Source organism: Lolium perenne, chromosome 3 (assembly GCF_019359855.2).
Source record: "Lolium perenne isolate Kyuss_39 chromosome 3, Kyuss_2.0, whole genome shotgun sequence".
Taxonomy (NCBI): Eukaryota; Viridiplantae; Streptophyta; class Magnoliopsida; order Poales; family Poaceae; genus Lolium; species Lolium perenne.
Window position 1 is genome coordinate 312,315,303 of NC_067246.2, and position 19,906 is coordinate 312,335,208.

Sequence of the window (19,906 nt, forward strand, 5' to 3'; positions counted from 1 at the left end):
TCCCCATACTCTAACAGTCTTATCCTCATCTTTAAACTCAACTGAATCCTCTGCTACATCTATTTTTTCCTGTAACTTCAAGTACTGCTCGAAGAAATGGTGCAGGTTGTTGTGTGGGTCGACGTAACTTTTCAATACTGCATTGAACCCCTCGCTACGGGCAGTAGTTTGTAGGAATGGAAAGAAACGATCCTTGAAGTAGGCAGGGACAAAAGTGGCTCTAATTTTATATAAATCACTAAGATTTGTGTTGTCCGCCACATCATGCTTGAAAATCATTTCTGCCCATCTACTTTCAAACTCTTCAATAGACATGCTGTAGTCAATAATTGCATTCAACTCCTGCCTTAGCTGCTCATGTTTTGACAAGAAGTTGCCCAACACAGCCTGTGCATTTTGCATAATGTGCCACCTACAGTTTCTGTGACAACAAAGTGGTAATGATGAGAGAATTGCACATCTCATTGCCGCATCTTGGTCAGTTATGAAGTTATCTGGCTGGACACCACCCATAGCTTCAAGAAACTCCTTGAACAACCACTCAAAACTCTCAATATTCTCGTTCTTTAGGAAACCACAACCTAGCTGAATTGTTTGACAGTACCTATTTATCCCAATGAATGGGGCAAACGGCATATTGTACATGTTTGTGATGTATGTGGTGTCAAATGATAGACACGTAGTTCTTGTATGCGGCAATTGCTGGTCCATCTACCCAGAAGATGCGGTCAACCTTGTCTGCATGATCTGTATGTAAGTTGAAGTAGAAGTTGGGATCTTCCTTCTTCATTCTGGCAAAGTGAGCAAGCAGCATTGACATGTCTTTGTGGGCGTGTTCTTCATCGATTTTAGCCATGTAATTGCTCACATCCTTGCTATCATATGGTACATTTGCAAGACCACCATACACTTCTCCCATAATACGCATGACCCTACCAGCAGATAAATTGACCTTGTGCAAAAGCTTGACAAAATCTTTCTCTTCCTTAGGGATGCCCTTATGAGACCTCAAGTACTTCTTCAAGGAGAACTTCTTAATCAACTTGTGATTGTGCTCCTCTATGAAATATGTTACATGCCACTTCTTCCCTCTCCTCTTTATTCGTAGTCTAGCTTTGCATTCCGTTTTCTTAGTGATGCTACGGTTCCTTTGCCTAACAGGTGGTGCTTCAAGTTCATTTATGTCTGCATTTTTCCCACTTTTACTACAAACAAACAATTGCTTGTCCTTCTGTCCATCCAGAGTAGAGTTCTTTGATGTGCTGCACTTGATTGAAAACCCAACCATTTTAGCATATTTGTTGTAGTGCATCTTCGCTTGCTCCCATGAATCAAACATCATTCCTTGGAAAGGTGTTTGGACATCACCTTGGCTGCATGGTGTTGACTGCACCTCATCATCATCATCTTCTTCTCCTGAATCATCGCTTGTTGTTTGACCTGTTTGAGTATCTCGTGTGGCGGATGCACCTGTATTGCTCCCACTTGCAAGCTTGATATGTTCAGAACTTTTTGTTACATCTGGGTTGTTTGACTTGCTGCCTGACATATCTTCTTCTTCTATTTGCTCTTCATTTGCTGGTTCATTAAGATCCAGTCCTCCAGCAGAATAACTTCCATCCATAACTACTTAAGAAGATGCATTGTAATTAGCAAAAAGAAAGCAACAATTACATGTCGACAAAACATGAAAATTTGGTCATAGTTGACATAGAATGTGTCATACTCAGATTTGCAAAACAAAATGACTGTTGGTTGATGTTTTCATGTTCATTGTCACAAAAGTACATTTCCTATACTTTTATTTTTTTACATAACTCAATTATAAGTTAATTAAAACTAACAAATTTATTTCTTTTCCTACCACAGGAAGTTGCAGGGAAACTATAATGAAAAGTACATGCTGCTACTACTGCGCTACGAGGTTCCTCCATGTTGTTCTTCTTTTGCCTTCACAAAAAGTTTCTACATGTCTCCAAGATGGACATTCAACTGAAAGTTACATGATTTCCCGAGGGTTTCAATCATGTTTCATGCAAAGGCACCAACTTTTCGCAATATACATGTGGTTCCTGAAGGTTTTCAACCATGTTTTCTTTTTGCTTCATGTTACATGCACGGTTTCTAGTCAGTGCTGAACAAATCTGCAACTACTCAATGCGGTGCAAGTACTTGCCTTAGACATGATTCAGAGTTTGCATTTCAGTTTATGGCTTTTTGCTGCTAAACCTCTACTGAATGTGTGCAAGGAAACTCAGATCTTGAATATTGCATGTCAGTTTTATGGTTCCATGTACTGCTTTCCCCAGTGTGTATGTTTTTTCCAGCCATGATTGCCATGTTTTTTATCTTGCACATGTTCTTCCTGAGCTCTAGGTCATGTTACAAAGCAGTAGTTCTTACAGATCTGGTGTTACAGATGTAAGAATATCATGGTGCAGGTCAAAGTTCTAGTTTGTATTTTCATGATTTCATCACAAATCCCTGGGTTATTGTAAGAGATCAAGGTTCCTCTAGATATATGTTTGATTCTGCTTCCATAGATGTAAGAAAAGTATGTAAGAACAGTAGGATTGGGGGAAGAGGAGTCAGGTGAAGAAACTAGGATTGGGGGAAGAGCAGACAGGGGAGGAAGCATCTGTTACCTGTTTCTTCGTCCTGAAGAAGGTAGGCGTCTGATCTATGTTATAGTTGTTCTTGGAGATCTGTAGATGTAATTTTGCTTTATGTTCCAGCCATGGAATTCTTGGTCTATGGCGAGTTTGGAGAAGGAGAGGAGGAGGGAGGAAGGAGGAAGAAGGAACAGAGGTAGGGTTCTGGAGATATCTGTCTCCTACTGATCGATGTATTTCTGCTTTTGTCTTAGGGGATGTATTTTTTGCCTGGAAGATGTAGTTTCTGTGGGTTTGGGGCACGTGATGGTGGTCCACGCGTGTGAACGTGACAGGTTGTCCACATGCGATGGGACCACTTTCTATTTCGGGAAGGTTTTGCCATTTCGGGAAAGTTTTCCATCCGGACAGGGGGGGCACTCCGGTAGACTAACCGGTGCTATGGCACCACGTAGCAACGTCCTATATATTGCTGCTTGTTGATGTTATAGGGCAAGAACAGGCCTGGCATCTTTTTTTTTCTTCTTGAAATGGAAATGGATGTAACTTATCCCCCTCTGTTTTGGGAAGTACTCTCTCCGTATTACTACCTCTAATCAGAGTTAATCGACGCGGGATGTACATACTTGTACGCTAGCGTTCCTTCCCTCCGTGTCGATCTTTTCCGATCAGAGTGAGTATCTAGGTAGATCTAAATTTTGATAAATCTTAGACAAGTTGGGTTTGCGAGACTGTGTAACCTCTGCCAGTACGGATGTCAGGATACTCTCTCGGATACATAGTATCCGTCCTCAGAATCAGTGCTACTATCGTATATCAGACCATAGAAGGATACGAAAATGGATTGAGGGGTATCTCCTGAAATAATCCGAGTTGCATTTTCTGCGCGGGAGCATATGGTGGATTTGTAACTGGAACCGTCCTTCAAACAGACATGGTTTTTTTTGTCAAAGTTTAAAATAGCCGGCTATAGCCCGGCTATAGCCGGCCATAGCTGGCCGGAGGGGCCTGCCGCTACAGCTATGCCCTTCAAAGGCTAAGATGGGATAATCCGCTATTATCCTCAAAAACCCGCTATTAGCCCCAAAAACATGTAAAAAAATAGCCGTTAAGGCTATAATGCTGTAAATATAGTGGGAAAGAAAAGGAAAAAAGGAAAATTGGAAATTGTTGCTACTTATAATGTTGTAATATGTGGACCGAACTGTGTCTTATTCATAGCTTTTTATATAACCGTGTTAATATGTTATGCCTAATGCCAATAAATTATCAAATTTGTGAATTGTTGATAGAGATATATATGAATTTTGATTTTTTTTCCATGAATTAGCAAAATCGCTAAATGGATAATTTAGCCGCTATAGCTCAGCTATAGCCTTTCATAGCTCCCAGAAATGTTGCCGCTATTTTCAATAGCCGGCTGTTTTAAACTATGTTTTTTGTGTGGCACTCTGAAATTTCAATATTGTAGCAGTCCTCACTCTTCAACAGATGAGAAATAAACTATTACTTCAGATGGCATAGATTAAAGAAATGTTGTTGCTATGGAGATTACACTAATAACAAGATCAAAACATATAGTACTGGATAAAAGTATATAACTACCTTTTAGGTTCCGAAGTAACCAAATGCGCTACTTATCACATTTGATTCGGTATCTCTGAAAAGCTAAAACATAAAGAACAATATGGGTACAAATTTGTCTACTCATTTAGTCATTTGACACATCCTTCGGTATTTCCGAAGAGTGTAGGTATCTACGCTGAATGATCATCAGTTGGACTATTTGGAAAGAGAGTAATGCAAGGGTTTTCCGCGACAAGTCCAGCCCTACATCGAACCTTCTAATGATGATTAAAGATGAGGCAAAACTTTGGGTTTCCGCGAGCGCCAAATATTTGAGTGTTGTAATAACGGGAGAGTAGCCCCCCGTGTCGAACTTTTTTTTTTGCTTTGTACTTTGTCTTGTCAGGACACTCCTCTTTAATTAATGAACAGATGCAATTCTTTTGCCTCAACTTAAAAAAAGGCAAACGATAAAAAGCAATACAAACTATGATACATCGAAAATGGACTAATATACCGGAGTTGAATACTTAAGCTGATGTTTGTAATAAAATGATAACAAAATGGAGTACTAATATTTTTATGGCTTCTCCCCAAAGATCTGAAGATGGTTTCTCCACAAGCTGAGCCAAAAGGAAGGGGAAAATGTATTGCTTTGAGCTTACATGCTATGATACAGCTAAACCACGGAAATCTCTAGGCATGTCCAGAGAGGCAAAAACAAGCAACTGCAACACCAATACCATATTCAATATCTCGATCATCTGGATATCATTTTACAGTTCAAGGAATCATTTTATTTTCTACGCATCACCATCAATTTAATTGTTTGAATCCCAACAGCCAAATAAACAGTAGTTTGTGGTGCATGCTATCCATGTTGGCAGATAGATACTTTTCCATAGGAAGTCGAATAGTCGAGACTCCAGATCTCACAAACAATATTAAGATTTTCTTACCTGTTGAACCATTTCAGAACATAAGCACATCAAACCAGATAGTTATCCTATGCGCAAATTTTTAGCTCCATTAAATTCGCCAGCAATGGGTGTGCCTAGAAGCATAAGAAGCTAGGCAATTCATAACTGTGCTGAGGAAAATATAAATGCAAAAGGGAAGGCAAAAGTGAGTAAGTTACAGAGGTGAGCCAACAAATATAACTTGAGAAAAATAAGTCCCATTTATTGATCTTTCAAAGCCCACTTTTTTTATATTAACGATAAATACACAAAAGCACATCTGCTTTAAAAAGCAAAGAATATTCCTGAAAACGAGAATTTTATGTTGAAAATTTTAGCTGATAAATTGTCCAAATGTTTTCACAAGTATCAAGCAAATAAAACAAGAATATGCCCAAACAAATAAACTGTAGCAACAAATGGAATCTTGAGTATTCAGCTTCAATAAATATAGCCCAATTACGGACAAGAAATTTCAATATATCTCTGTGAGATACAAGTGTGCTAGTCACTTGCAGCAGGGGCTCACCACTCTTCAACAGGTTAGAAAAAAATCTATTACTTCAGAAGGCATTTTTCGCAAAAACGTAAAAAGCTTTGTGTTTCGATGCATTGATAGAAAAAGAAGTTGTATTTACAAGTTCCAAGAGTGGACCAACACCCACACCATACAACTCAACCCAAGAAACCTAGTCTAAAGGGAGAAGTTGGCGTAACCCTCTGTGCTCCTGCATTCACCCATGATCTTGCCTCGTGCTGTCCGCTTCACCTTGGTATTGAGTCTCCGGAAGGGATCCGGGTCTCCATCCATCACCCCCAGGCAGATTGCACCACCTTGCTGAAGCCATCTAGCTTCAACCAGTAGCGCTCAAACTGGAAGCGCATCCTACCCGCCGCCTGCGCAGTGCAGTCAAGAAGTCAGGGGCTATCTCACCGAAGCAAGACAGCGAAGGGAACAACAATTGTGAAGACTTCAGAAGGTATAAATTCAAGTAAAGTTGTCACTATGGAGATAAAATTAGCAAGATCAAGACAGATAGTACTGGTTAACTAGAGCAACCATCTACTCAGAACATAAAAACTAGGGCTTTTATCGAAAAAAAATAAAAACTAGGGATGATCAATCACCTGGTGGATAGGAACTTGTGAAAGGAACAGATATTAGAAGTTTCACGAAGTTTTCTGGATTGCATTCACAAGTTGAACTGTGTAGACACTGGCATCCACAAATAAAAAAAAAGATTACCCAGTTATCCTCATTGTACCCCAGTATTTGCACCCGTCTTATCGCTCCCTCAATCTGAGGACGGAGCCTAACAATACTGTGCAATTCAATGGCCTTCCACGCAACCATGTGGCAACACCATGGCAATTAACATTCCTCTGCCACATTTTGAAGCAAGTGAAGGACAATATGGCAAAGCCAACAGCGCCATCTTTACCTTGGATGATGTGACGGCTGAAATGTCGGAAAACAGTAACAGGAGGCACCGTGATCACAGCTAGGCTCTGTCCATCCAAATCAAACTCAAGCACTCAATCTCTCGTAGCCAACCAGTAAAGAGCATCACCACTGTAAACCTCACATTGAGCGACTCTTGAGATGAGATTGCCCCAAACACCAGCCTCTGAGGAGTAAACAAAGGCGCAGGTTCGACTATCGGTTCTTACAGCAGTTCATATTTTCATGACTGTTTATATAGGACACAAAAATGCACGGAGGAGGAATAAAAGTCATCATCCGGGTCATGCGTTAGAACATGACTGACAAAGTATGTGCAGGTTTGACAATTGGAAGTTGCAAGCCCCAGTCGAGTCGACAACAGACATTATGATATCGAAACCTTGTAACTTTCATTATGATATCCACAAATCCACAATTGTTGATATTTCATCATCTAATGAAGAAGAAGAGACAAAGGTATATGGTATGATAGCTATCAGAAAAGGAGATACGAAAATGTACATTTGGCTTATGGTCAGCACTACGCAACCATGGCGGTATAAGGCGCAAACTATATCAGGTTTGTAAAAATTTCTTTTCAAAAAGTTTTTTTTTTACATCTCTACGCCGTGAGAGATGCTACCAAGGCTTCAGGTCACCCACCGGGCCAGCAGTCCAGTTCAGGACCCTCTCCCCGGGCTTCAAGAAGACATTCTCGCCATGCGGAAGCTTGCGAGCAAGCCCGTTCAGTATCTGATGGAATGCATCTTTTGGTTGAGCAGGCTGGGGGAACAGCATTGCCTGTTTCATCGAAGGGTTTGCGAGAAGCCTTTGCTTCCTCAGTATAACATCTGTTGGTATGGATGTCAGGATACTGTCCAGCCTCGGAACATCCTCCTCGGAAACAAACACACCGATTTCCTCCCATGGGATGGCGTCCGCAAAGGGCAGGACGATGTCGTCTGCGATGATCACCGGGATGCAACCAAAAACCACGGCTTCCACCAGCCTGGGGCTCCATGGAGCCCAGCCCAATGGGCACAGGCAGAACACAGACCTCTGCATATCTTCGTAGTATGTTGGTGGGTGATCGGTCGAGATGTCAAACAGCGGGTTGTTCTTGAAGTTCTCCCAAACAGATGCACGAGCACCTCTGTAGAATACATAGAAACGTCAGACCAACAATACAATAAGAGGGAATGCAAGGAAGTATAGAAAGGCTGATTGTATTCTTTTTCGACAGACAACAATTTTTACCTTGCATAGTATCCACCCTCGGGATCATTGCCGGTGTCATAGAACAGACCACGGAAGTACACGAAGATGGACCGAGGGGTGTCTCCGGGAATAAGGTGATTTTGCATTTTCTGCGGAGGTGCAAATGGCGGAATTGTGATGGAGCCGTCCTTCAAGCAGACATGGTTCTTTTGTCCAAAGGTCTGAACCAGTGTGGCACGCTGAAGCAAGGGAAGGATTCCTCGTCCAATTGCTTTCTCTTCCTGAAATAATAATGAAAGCTCTTGTTACAGAAAGACAAAATTGTGTTGGAAACTTGGAATAAGCAACAAAAGAGTGCCAGTCAGAAGAAAAGAAGGTATGACATGGCAGGTGTTTATTTTTAATTGGACAGTTAATCATGAACCTAAAGAGTAGTCAGACATTATTATTATTTTCTGAAAAAGAAAGAAATCATTATCTGATACAAAGGGACAGAACATGTGCAAACTGAAGTACTTAAGTCAGAGGTGCCCATTCATAAGCAATAAATAATGAGAGCAGCATCTTCCTGCCCCATTGTCCCCATGTTCTTTGCTGCAATCAGATATGCCCCAGTTGCTCGAACTCAGTACTAAACAATTGCTTTACATCTAATACTGTTAAGTTAATTGAATGAGAGAATGTGTGCAACAGCAGGGATTTGCAGTGTGTGTCTGTACCTGATAATGGAAGCAAGCGCCAAAGTCATGTGGTGTGACAAAGAAATGATCTGCCCCCTCCGACCTATTCCAATAAGGCCATTTTGTCGCGATCAGCTCGATGGCGCTGCGCATCATTCGCGGAGACTTGAATGGCAACGGGAGACCCGAAGGTGTCAGATCGCAGGTCGGGTACACGGGTGTGTAGAACCAATCGGCTTCCTCTGGGTTGGAAGTCCGGACCGCGCTCGACAGCAGGAACCGGTGCATGAAGATCTCTGCGGCGAACATGTGGTTCAGGCACCTAGGGTCTTTCTTCAGCAGCTTCTTGTTGTACTTTCCGGGGAGATCGTAGATAAACACCTTGAGCTTCCCAACAGGGTCATCGTCCAGCACATCACCAGCACTTCCTGCATTTCAATGGCCACAGGACACCATTAGTTTTGCCCAGAAACAGAGGAAAGAATATGCCAAGTTTGAGAACAGGGTCACATAGCACTTTGGCCGAACGAATTGTATCATAGGTAAGCAAGGTGCAGGCCTAACTGCTAAATGGCATGAATCATGATTGCCCTAAGCAATCAAGCAACATGTCCTGACTACATCGACAGAAGTGTCAATAGCATTAGGGTTTGCAATAAAAGATGGTCTGAATCGAACAAGAAACGATATAAATCATTTGGGGTGGAACATTAACAGGAACTACTCCCCTCCACCTTTCTGTATAGTTCATTTGCATATAATCTGAACCAGGACATGTGATTCAGGAAGGAAAAGTGCAACCACAACCAAATCAAACATGAAAAAATCCATACTGTGAGGTGCCAAAATATGCTTGCTTTGGCAGCTTTCCCAGATGAAGGACACAAAACAGCCTTACAGAAATCAAGTAGTTCGAGTTGCAGAAACTGACAAGGTGTTCGTATCAAAAGAGCAAGGCCCCTCACCTGAGATCCTTTCTGTCTGGTGGCCCTGCTGTGCCTCCGCCGCGACGAAGAGCGCCGTCGCCGCCACAAGAACGGCGATGGCAGCCAAGCCCCACCTCGACATCTTCCTCTCGATCCCCACAAGCGTACCCCTCTCTCCAGCACCTGTGTCTCCTCTCCAACGCTCTCTCTCTGTCTGGTCTTGTGTCTGGCTCTGGTCTTGTTGGCTAGGCAATCGCCAGGGGTAGTTAAAGAGGAACGGGGGAAGGAACTTTTCCGGGAATTCCTTGTCCTACCAAGAAGCGTTTGGTGGTGGGGGATGGTGAGCGGGGCCTTTCCTAGGCTTCCTTGCCTCTTCCTCCTCTCCTTGTACACACAGAAAGAGCTTCAAGAAGAATGGTTCCGGAATGGTTCATGTTTACTTCAAGGGAAGCGGGGTATTAGTATTTGAGCCAAAAGATGAGAGGAAGGTAGGGGAGAGCTGTCCCCTCCTTCCTGCTACTTTCCTTCACATTTTGTACACACCAATGATGAGCTGTAGATTAAGTCTACAATGTGATGTTTCCATGGAGGTTTGGTGAGGGGCTTACCTCCCCCCGTCAGTTGCCAGGTTTCTTTCCTCCTTCCTCACCAAAATTGGACACTAAAACCTCTCACTTGTCTTATTACCTTAAACATGTCAACTGTCAACTCATATCTCTCTTTCTAATTGTGCTTTAGTATGTGATTAGAGTGCTCTATCCCACAAAGTCTAATTGTTTGGTACGTAATTAACTGCTACTGTATTTTGGTCTGTCATAGTCTAATTGTTTGGTACATAGTTAACTCCTACTGTATTTGGCTTTTCAGTTTCTTTCTCCAAGTCCCCTCTGTCACACAAATGTTTTCTGCTAATTAATAATGTGGTGATTTGGATTGTTTTAGTGCACATGGGATGAATGGAATGGCCACGCATTGTCATGAGTCATGATCCATTTTTGGCTCATAATAATTGCAGCCAAAGCTTTTTACCTTATATTTTTCTGCAAAAACTAAAAGGGAAGAGCACGATCCATTTTGGGGGTATTGATAGTTGCAGCCAAAGCTTCTTACCGTATTTTTTTATACACAAAAGCTAGAGCTTAAGTTTCAAAAATGTATTCTGTGGCACCCTCATTTTCTTAGTTTTCTTTTCATGTTTTGGATAAGGGCTCGGTGCACCTAGGTTCGGAAAAATCGAAAATCCGCTCTAGTGGTATATTTGGGGGTCTTGGGTCAATTTCTTCTAGTCCCTACGTGGTAAAACTGTTCTCCCTTGAAAGTTTGATGATTTGGACTATTCCATTGCACATGAGATGAATAGAATGGCCAATCCACTCATTGTCACGACTCATGAGTCAGTATCTGTTTTTGTGTCCTAGTAGTTGGACCCAAATCTTTCTCCTGTTGTTAATGCTTTCCACACAATGATTTTCTTTATCTACACAAAAAAAAAACTGTAAAAGAAAAGAGCATAAAGCATTAGCTGGTGATCAACAAGAGACAGGGGACCCAACCCAAAGAATACGAAACCGTGCACTTTCAAATCTTCAGCGTAGCAACGTGAGCCCCTCATTTCAAGCAAAAAATCTCACTTTTTATTATCTTTTCCTTCCATTAGGTCATGCATTATTGTACTTGTGTTCCTTTTATATATATAAAAAAATCGTACTTTAGAAATTCCTGGACAGGAGAAGAGAACCACCGACGCATCCATGATCCATGTGCTGCAACTGCAATAGTCAATTGCTCTTTGTAAGTACTAAACGAGCAGGCTTCCGTCCATGTTACTGCAGGTGAGACGAATCAACGCGGAGTCAGCTGGCTGCATGTTGTTTCTTTCCGATGTCAACACGGAACTCAGAACAACCACTAGGCCAGAGGAAGGGAAGACTGTCCACGTGGGTGGTGTTTGGAAGACACACATTTCGTATGACATTGTCCTTCTTGCCGTAACCGATATCGTAACCAGTAACCTAACACTTTTTGTCCTTGAGGCAAAGGATTTTGTCCACCATTAAAATTATTTTTCAACCTTACAAAGGGATAACCACGCGTGTTAAATAATTTTGTAAGAAACACTAGCTGAGCATAATATAGACACACGTAATACCACGGAAATGCACATTTGAACCCATGTGCATATGCTCTGGCCACCGTAAAAATTATTTGAAAGTGTTAACAAAAGTTTGGCGCTCACATATCAACATTCTATATGCACACGCCAAGTTTCATGGATAATCTCTTATTTTGTGTCTTGTATAAAAAAGATAAAGAAATATCTCCTGAAGAGATTTTCTTAGCACCGATTATTTTTTTACATATGAATATCAATGATATCTGTTTTTCATGAAACCACTTTAGGAGGATATATAGAACATCAAGATGCACTCGCTATATTTTTTACCAGATTTTAATGACATTTTAAAATGTCAAGATGTACTCGCTACATTTTTTACCGGATTATTTTGACATTTTAAAATAAGTTTAAAATGCATTTCAAAAAGCAGGCCACCAACACACACAACACCTAGTGAAGACCGGAATCACCTACCTTCGAGATTGACACTTGCAGGGGAGGCGTGGTGTTTTTTGTTCTTTTTTCTGAGAGCAATCACATATCTTATTAATTAAAAATTAAGTTACATGAAGCAACATATGTGGAAGCTAAAAGACAAATCGGGATAAAATGATTATTCTAAATTTGCAATAAAATTCTAAAAGATTGAAAATACAACACGATCCCTAGGGTTTCCTGCAACTACCATAGCCAGCGGCCGCCGTCCAACCCCAGCGCCATCGAGACAGACACATGAAGAGACGCCGCGCCTCCACCATTGCAAGATCCAAAGGAGCACCATCACCAATGAGGGTTTATGAGTCGATGAACAGGCTTGCTGCAGCCAATGAGGCACATGTCATTGTGGCACGTCGACCGGGGGACGCTCCCGTGCTATCTTGGACCAAGATACGCCGTCTCCCATCGATGAAGTCAGAGAAGAAAGACATATCCACCACCTTTGGACCAACATCTTCGCTCCAGAAGAAACACCTCGCCCCGGCCGCCAGCGTCATCGTGGGTAACAACAAACGCTAGTGACATAGGCATCCCAAATGGGCCTGCCGAAGATAGTACCCGGGGTTTACTGAAGGCCCAATACCCGAAGAATAAAGAAGATTCGGGAGCCCAAGATATATTAAGGAAAGTTAGAGTTGTAATAGGAAGTGTTATTTGTAAATCTGGCGGGATGAGTTAGATACCGTCCCGGACTCTGTAACTTGTACAAAACGAAACCCTTGGCTCCGCCTCCTATATTAAGGAGGAGTCGAGGGACGAAGAGGCAATCGAATCATTATTATAAACCCTAGTTTTCATAATCATCGAGTACTTTTCGGCTGAAACCTTCGAGATCTACTTGCCCTCTACTTCTAACTAAACCCTAGCCTACAATTCATAGGCATTGACAAGTTGATACCTTATCAATTGGCGCCGTCTGTGGGGACTAGAGGCGTAAGGATCTGATCTCGATGGCACGTTCAAGATCTTCGACATCATCAACCGCAAGCAACGCTATGGATCGAGGTAAACAGATCGCTGCTGGTCCTGTCGATTTTGTTCCTCACCCACCCTCCCGTTTGGATGCATATGCGTATCTAGCGGAGCCCATGGAGATGACGTTCGGAAGGTTTCACTTTCGCGTCGAGAAGGAAGGATCGTATCGTGTCGAGATTCCGATTTCGTCGGGATCGTCGGCGGTCGATTCCGATTTTTCAAGCTATGCATCATCAACTGAGTCAGGAGAAGAAGAAACTTCGTCGACACGCTACGTCAGCACCAGAGCAAGAGAGAAACTCGCCAAGATCTTCAACGACATATCGTTTGAGTCATCTGCGGACTCATATATAAGCGATGGTTCAAGCGATGTCGACAGTTACGACTTCATCGACAAATCTATCACAGTGGGCAAGGTCTTCATCAATCTCAACGACGATGTCACCAAACCCAACATAGATCTGAATACAAAATATCATCAGGTTTATGCCATTGAGGATCAAGAGGAAACATCTGAGGCTTTCGACGATCTGGGAAATCCATACGTCGATCCCTCCAACCTGCGACAAGGCCTGGGCAACAAATACGTCAGGCCAGAGCCGCGAGATAGAGTTCAACTTTCACAAGCAGCGTGGGACAGAGCCGCGAGAGCTATGAACGGTACAGAACCAATGGCTACCACGGCCACACCAGAGGAATTACAAGCATATCAATATAGGCTCGCACGAGCTGCCAGAGAATTGGAAAACAGACAGTACCGGAGTTAAACAGGAGAAAGGAGGCAGCTTCTGCATCCAGCAGGAGAAGGGCAGATTTAAGTCGACAATCTAGAACTTCGGGTGATAGCCACAGGGAGGCTCGGAACAGAGCAAGATCAAGGTTGCAACATATACCCGAGGCAGCGACACACCGAGAATCTAATCTTGCCAGATTTGAAGAACGGCGAGAAGACCAAGTTATCGATCTGAAGGACCGATCAGCACACGTTGCCATCAACTCCGAGACGTCGCCCAGAAGGTCATCGCCGGTGTGGGAGTAGAGTTGAGGCAGATTTATTAGCTCGGACGCCGCTCCCACCACCTCAACGGCGCACCATAGGAAATAAAACCTAACCGTAACTACTAGGCCAGAACGGAGGAACAGGTCCCCCCTCCCCCATGCCACCATGGGAGCGGCGAGCGGGGAGAATGTTAGATTGATCTCCTCATGCATGGGCCCAACGGTCCACCGGACCCCTTTGACCCGCGCCCTGATCGGGGGCGCCCAACCCACTATGGTTGGCGAGCCCTTGTCGCCATCGCTATAAAGACAGCTGGGGGCGGCGGCACGCAGTACGAGATTGACCGCTGTGCCGCACACCCCATCGACATCCCTAATCCGATCTGAGAGGGAGCGCTGTACCGACGGGAAGCTCCGCCGCCGCCACTGCCTCGACCTCATGTCGTCGCCCTCGTCCTCGCCACCATGTCCAACCCCTTCGGTTCATCAAGCTTAGGAGAAGGTAAACCTCCTCATTCATCTCTCTCTCTCTCGGAGTGCACATATCACACAAACACATTTGTTCATATAGTTAGAACTACCTCGAATCGATCTACACTAGTCAATCCTAGCAGTATAACATGAGTAAGTATCAAGATCGCATATTTTCATTTCAATCAATTTTTAACTGAAGCATTTAGCGGTTCGCTAAATTCAGTTTACAAATGATTTACGAACCTGATTGCGGTTGGTTTTCTTTTATATCAAAATCTGATTTTTCTTCTAATATCCTTTATATGATCTTTTGTTTATTCATTTGCAAGTATCAATATAAGCAAGCCATGATGTTCCTTCGTCTGATCTAGGGGCTGATGCATTGCGGCCACAAACGTAAGGTTATTTAAAACTTGGATACAACCTCTTTTACCCTCTGTATTTTTTTTTTAGATTTTTAACTGTCCTTCGTTGGAGCCTGAGATTTCATAGGTCAGGGCTGCAACCAAGAGAAAATCAAATTAGCATAGTTCCATCAGAAGAACACAATGGCATAACAAATACATTATGTAGAGACAAGCAACTTAGATCCTAAAAGTCGCAACTATTTTGTAAGACGGGAACGATAATTTGTCATTCAGATCAAAACATAGGTCATAATATTATGGAATTTATAAAAATGTTAAGTTTTAGCATTAAATATATCCAAGTATACAAGTTTTAGGGTGATTGGCATTTTTAATAACCGTCCATCTGCCCTGATCTAACGGTGGTAATTAGATGGAACCAAACTGACGGAACCAAAATTGCGGGACCGGAACCAAATTCTGTAGGACCGGAACTTTAAATATATTTTGCGAACACTATAAAAGACAAACGTCCTTTTAAGCGGCCAAATCATCTGATGAGACTACACAAATCTTAAAGCAACAAATAAATGATCATATTTGCACATCTTAAAATCACCGTCCAATTCTCACAAAATCTAAATCAACCTCACAATCCTATCTCTCTCACTCTCACAACCTCTCTCTCTCTCTCTCTCTGTCACGGCGACGGAGGGGGTCTCTCCCGGCCAGGGCTGGCCCCCGCGCCCCCGGGATCCAAGGGGCCCCCAACTAGACAGCTTGTTATATCATGTGTATGTCGGGAGGAGCTCATGTCGCACAGTCGCAATGGCAACGCCATTAGAGCAGATCGAAGCTCGAGAGCTTTTTCGCGTACGACTGGGAGAGACGAATCTATGCTTCTCCTTCTAGCTGGGCTGGGTCGTGCGGCCCTTTTTTCCTTCAGTGTGCTTGGGCCTTTTCACTTTAAACGTTATGTGAGGATTATTAAGTCTGGGGGAAAGGACGAAGATATTTCATTGCCATGAACGAATATTATATTATGTGTGTTTTTCTTTCAAAATTATAATGTGCTTGCCATGAGCAAATAATGGTTGTCGTCGATGATTATGAGTTTTTTTAAATTATGATAGTTCGGTCCTTGTTTCTAAATGAATTACTACGCCAAAGCAGGCCAGCACTCTTGGTAGCTATTGTCTTCAAGAAAAATAAGAACAATAAACAACACTCTTGGTAGCTACTGTCTTCTTGATAAATGAAAATGCAGTACTAATGTGACTATGTCCTTCAAAGAAATATTACGTGTTTTTGAAATTTATCATAGTTCGGTACAAGTTATAGCATGAGCTACCATGCCATCTTCTGTAAATTCAGTACAAGTTATAGCACGAGCTAATAGTAATTTAACATGTAGCAACTCTGAGAGATGAACCGCAAGCTACCACATTGCCACTGTCAAAGACGAAGCCCCATTATCGGTCATCGTCTGACACGATGATTCCCTGTGGGTGTGAATCACCGCCGGCATCCTCTGCGTCATTGTAAATCCGTTTCAGCGCCTGCACCATTTCACCCATAAAAGACCGTTGCGATGGATCGTTGACAGCGAAGCAAGTAGCCACTGTTGAGAACATTGACGGTGATGCAGAGCTCACCAAGCTAGTTGAAATTGATCTGCCATCCTTTCGCAAATGAACCATGTTGTGCCAATGCACTGACAGACCCGAGGATTTACCAGAGCAGCTAGCTGGGTCATAATCTGAGCATACGAAGTGGCGTACATATATTAAGTAGTACCCAGCCACAAAGAGAAGTTAGCAAATCACATGATTAAATCGTACAACCAAATTCAGAAAGCCGCGACATACTTGACATAGGCATCCCTAATGGGCCTGCCAAAGATAATACCCGGAGTTTACTGAAGGCCCACTACCCGAAGAATAAGAAGATTCGGAAGCCCAAGATATTATTAAGGAAAGCTAGAGTTATAATAGGAAGTGTTATTTGTAATCTTGCGGGATGAGTTAGAAACCTTCCCGGATTCTGTAACTTGTACAAACACAAATCCCTCGGCTCCGCCTCCTATATAAGGGGGAGTCGAGGGACGAAGAAAGGATCGAATCATTGTTTCCCAAACCCTAGCTTTACAATCGTCGAGTACTTTTCGGCTGAAACCTTCGAGATCTACTTGCCCTCTACTTCTAACTAAACCCTAGTCTACAATCCGTAGGCATTGACAAGTTAATACCTTGTCAATTCGCGCCGTCTGTGGGAACTAGAGGCGACAAGGAGCTGATCTCGATGGCACGTTCAGGATCGTCGACTTCATCGGCAGCAAGCAACATCATGGACAAAGGTAAACAGATCGAAACTGGCCTCGTTGATTTTATACCTCACCCGCCCTCCCGTGTGGATGCATATACGTATCTGGAGGAGCCCATGGAGATGACGTTCGGAAGGTTCCACTATCGCGTCGGGAAGGAAGGAACGTATCGTCTCGAAATTCCGACCTTCTCGAGGTTTTCTGTGGAACATACTGAATCTTCAAGCTCGGCATCATCGGTCGAGTCTGGCGACGAAGAAACCTCTTCGCCACGCTTCATCAGCACCAGGGCAAGCGAAAAACTCGCCAAGATCTTCAGCGACATGTCTTTCGAGTCGTCTGCGGACTCCTATATAAGCAGCGATTCTGGGAGTGTTGATAGCTTCGATTTCATCGACAAGTCCATCACCATTGGAAAGGTCTTCACCAATCTCTATGATGGTGTCACCGAATCCAGCAAGGCGCAGAATTCAAAATATCATCAAATCTACGCCATTGGAGAAGCAAGTCGCGATCAGGAGGAAACATCGGAGGCTTTCGACGATTTGGGAAATCCATACGTCGATCCCTCTGACCTAAGGCGAGGTTTAGGCACCAAGTACGTCGGGCCTACACCACGTGTGAGAGTTCAACTGCCACAAGCAGCGTGGGACAGAGCCGCAAGAGCCATGGATGGTTCAGAACCAATGGCGACAACTGCCACGGTTGAAGAATTGCAGGCATACCAATATAGACTCGCTCGAGCTGGAAGGGAATTGGAAAAACAGACAGCCGCTGTGAACAGAAGAAGGGAGGCAGCTTCCGCGTCAAGCAGGCGAAGGGCAGATCTAAGTAGACAATCAGGAACTTTGGGAAGCAGTCACAGAGAAGCTCGCAACAGGGCAAGGTCTCGACTAAACAATATACCTGAAGCAGAGAGGGAACACCTAGTCCAAAATCTCGACATGTCCTTTATGACGATAGACACAAGGGGAAACATTATCCTGAAAACACCAGAAGCGGGATACATGGCGACGCAAGCTTTCATCCTCGCGTCCAAACCACCTGCCGGGGATCCTAGAGAGGCACTGTACAACATGGCCATGGCGGGAGTTGGAGCCATGGGAGCGGCGTTCGTAAATTCACCTCCCGAAGGATCAGCAAGGCAAAATAGTCCACGTCCTGCTGTCGTAGAAACAGTTCCAGAAAGAACAGGTGAAGCAAGGGATACGGAAATCCAAGCAAGGGTAGACAGAGCACGACAACATAGAAGGAAACATCGATACTCTCCAGAGATAGCTGAAGAGGACATGTGTGGGCTGCCATGTTTTACGAGGAGGGTCCGAAAAACTCGGGTGCCTTCAGGGTTCAAGTTGCCTGATAATTTCAAAAAATTCGACGGATTGCAAGATGCTGAGGATTGGCTGGTAGATTATCTCGAGACAGTGAAATTGATAGGCGGAACAAGGGCAACGGCGATGCAAAGTATTCAGGTGCACTTGAGTGGAGCCGCAAGATCCTGGATAAAGAAGCTTCCTTCCGGTTCCATCGACAGCTGGACGGACTTCGAGGACATATTCGTCAAGAACTTCCGGTCTACCTGCAAAAAGCCTGCGACACTCGAGGAACTGAGGTCATGTCGACAAAAACATGATGAATCAATGAGGAAATACATCCAAAGGTGGAACATCATCAAAAACTCGGCAGAGAACATATCGGATGAGAGAGCAATAGATGCGTTTGTGGCAGGAGTTCGACGAGGAGATTTTGTGGAGGACTTGGGAAGAACCAACCCAAGAACAGTATCAACATTAATGGAGATAGCGAACAGATGGGCAGATGGCGAGGATGCTGTGCAGAATAAACGACACAGGTCACCTGAGGAGGACCGTAGTCAAAGTTTGCAAAATAGACGACGATTTTCTCGATTCTCGAGTTATGATCCACCAGGCCAAATTTCGGCAGGGTTTCGAACAAACTTTGGAGGAAGCAATAAAGATAATTATCAACAAAGCAACGAGCAACGAAGCGACAACAGAGATGATTCCCGAAATAACAGGCCAAATAACGGGCCCAGGTTCCAGAGGCCTTTCGTGTCCCCTGAGGATATGATGAACGGTCCGTGTCAGATGCATTTTTATGTCGACAATAACGGGAAGAGGCAGTCGGGACATTTGCAGAAGGACTGCCGAAATTTTCAAGCAATGATGAGGTTCGCTGGGCAAGCCAATGCCCAGCAAAGAAGTCGAAATCCCCAGGGACCTAGGAGTGAGATCCACCGCCACCTCCTCCCGCAATTACGGATGAAAATCGACATCAGCTCAGAATAGCGGCAGCACCAAAGACCACCTCCTTATGTTGATCCTAACTCCCATGGAGCGGTGTCGATGATTCGGAAAGGCAGACCATCCAATGAGCTCGAGAAAGTAATCTCGCGACAGGTGTTCATGGCAGAGAAGATGCCTCCACCAACAGTCGAGTACCTCAATTGGTCGGGACAAGATATTGGCTTCACAATTGCGGATCACCCGCAGCAAGTTCCTCGACCAGGGCAATCAGCGCTTATTTTGCCAGCAGTAATCGCAGGATTCGATGTTTCCCGAGTTTTCATCGATGGAGGAAGCAGTCTAAACCTTATGTATGCAGATACATTAAGGAAGATGAACATATCCTTGACAAACCTCAAGCCAACGGATACGCGTTTTCACGGCATCACGCCAGAAAAGCCAAGTTACCCATTGGGAAGATCAATCTCGACGTTCAGTTTGGTACCCAAGAAAACTACAGGAT

The 19,906-nt window shown here is 43.7% G+C and overlaps 2 protein-coding genes across 2 annotated transcripts; both read right to left on the bottom strand.

The window, feature by feature from the left end:
- Positions 1 to 664: 664 nt before the first annotated feature.
- Positions 665 to 1,624, bottom strand: LOC127340274 (protein FAR1-RELATED SEQUENCE 5-like). Its single transcript, XM_051366044.2, has one exon. The coding sequence runs from the start codon at positions 1,622 to 1,624 to the stop codon at positions 665 to 667; it is 960 nt and encodes a 319-aa protein (XP_051222004.2).
- Positions 1,625 to 6,972: 5,348 nt separating this feature from the next.
- LOC127345460 (probable glucuronosyltransferase Os01g0926700) lies at positions 6,973 to 9,897 on the bottom strand. The gene is made up of 4 exons (XM_051371940.2): positions 9,445 to 9,897; positions 8,519 to 8,907; positions 7,839 to 8,080; positions 6,973 to 7,734 (listed from the first exon to the last, which is right to left on the bottom strand). Exons 1-4 carry the CDS (start codon positions 9,545 to 9,547, stop codon positions 7,221 to 7,223), a joined length of 1,248 nt encoding a protein of 415 aa, XP_051227900.1. The 5' UTR covers positions 9,548 to 9,897; the 3' UTR covers positions 6,973 to 7,220.
- Positions 9,898 to 19,906: the final 10,009 nt, after the last annotated feature.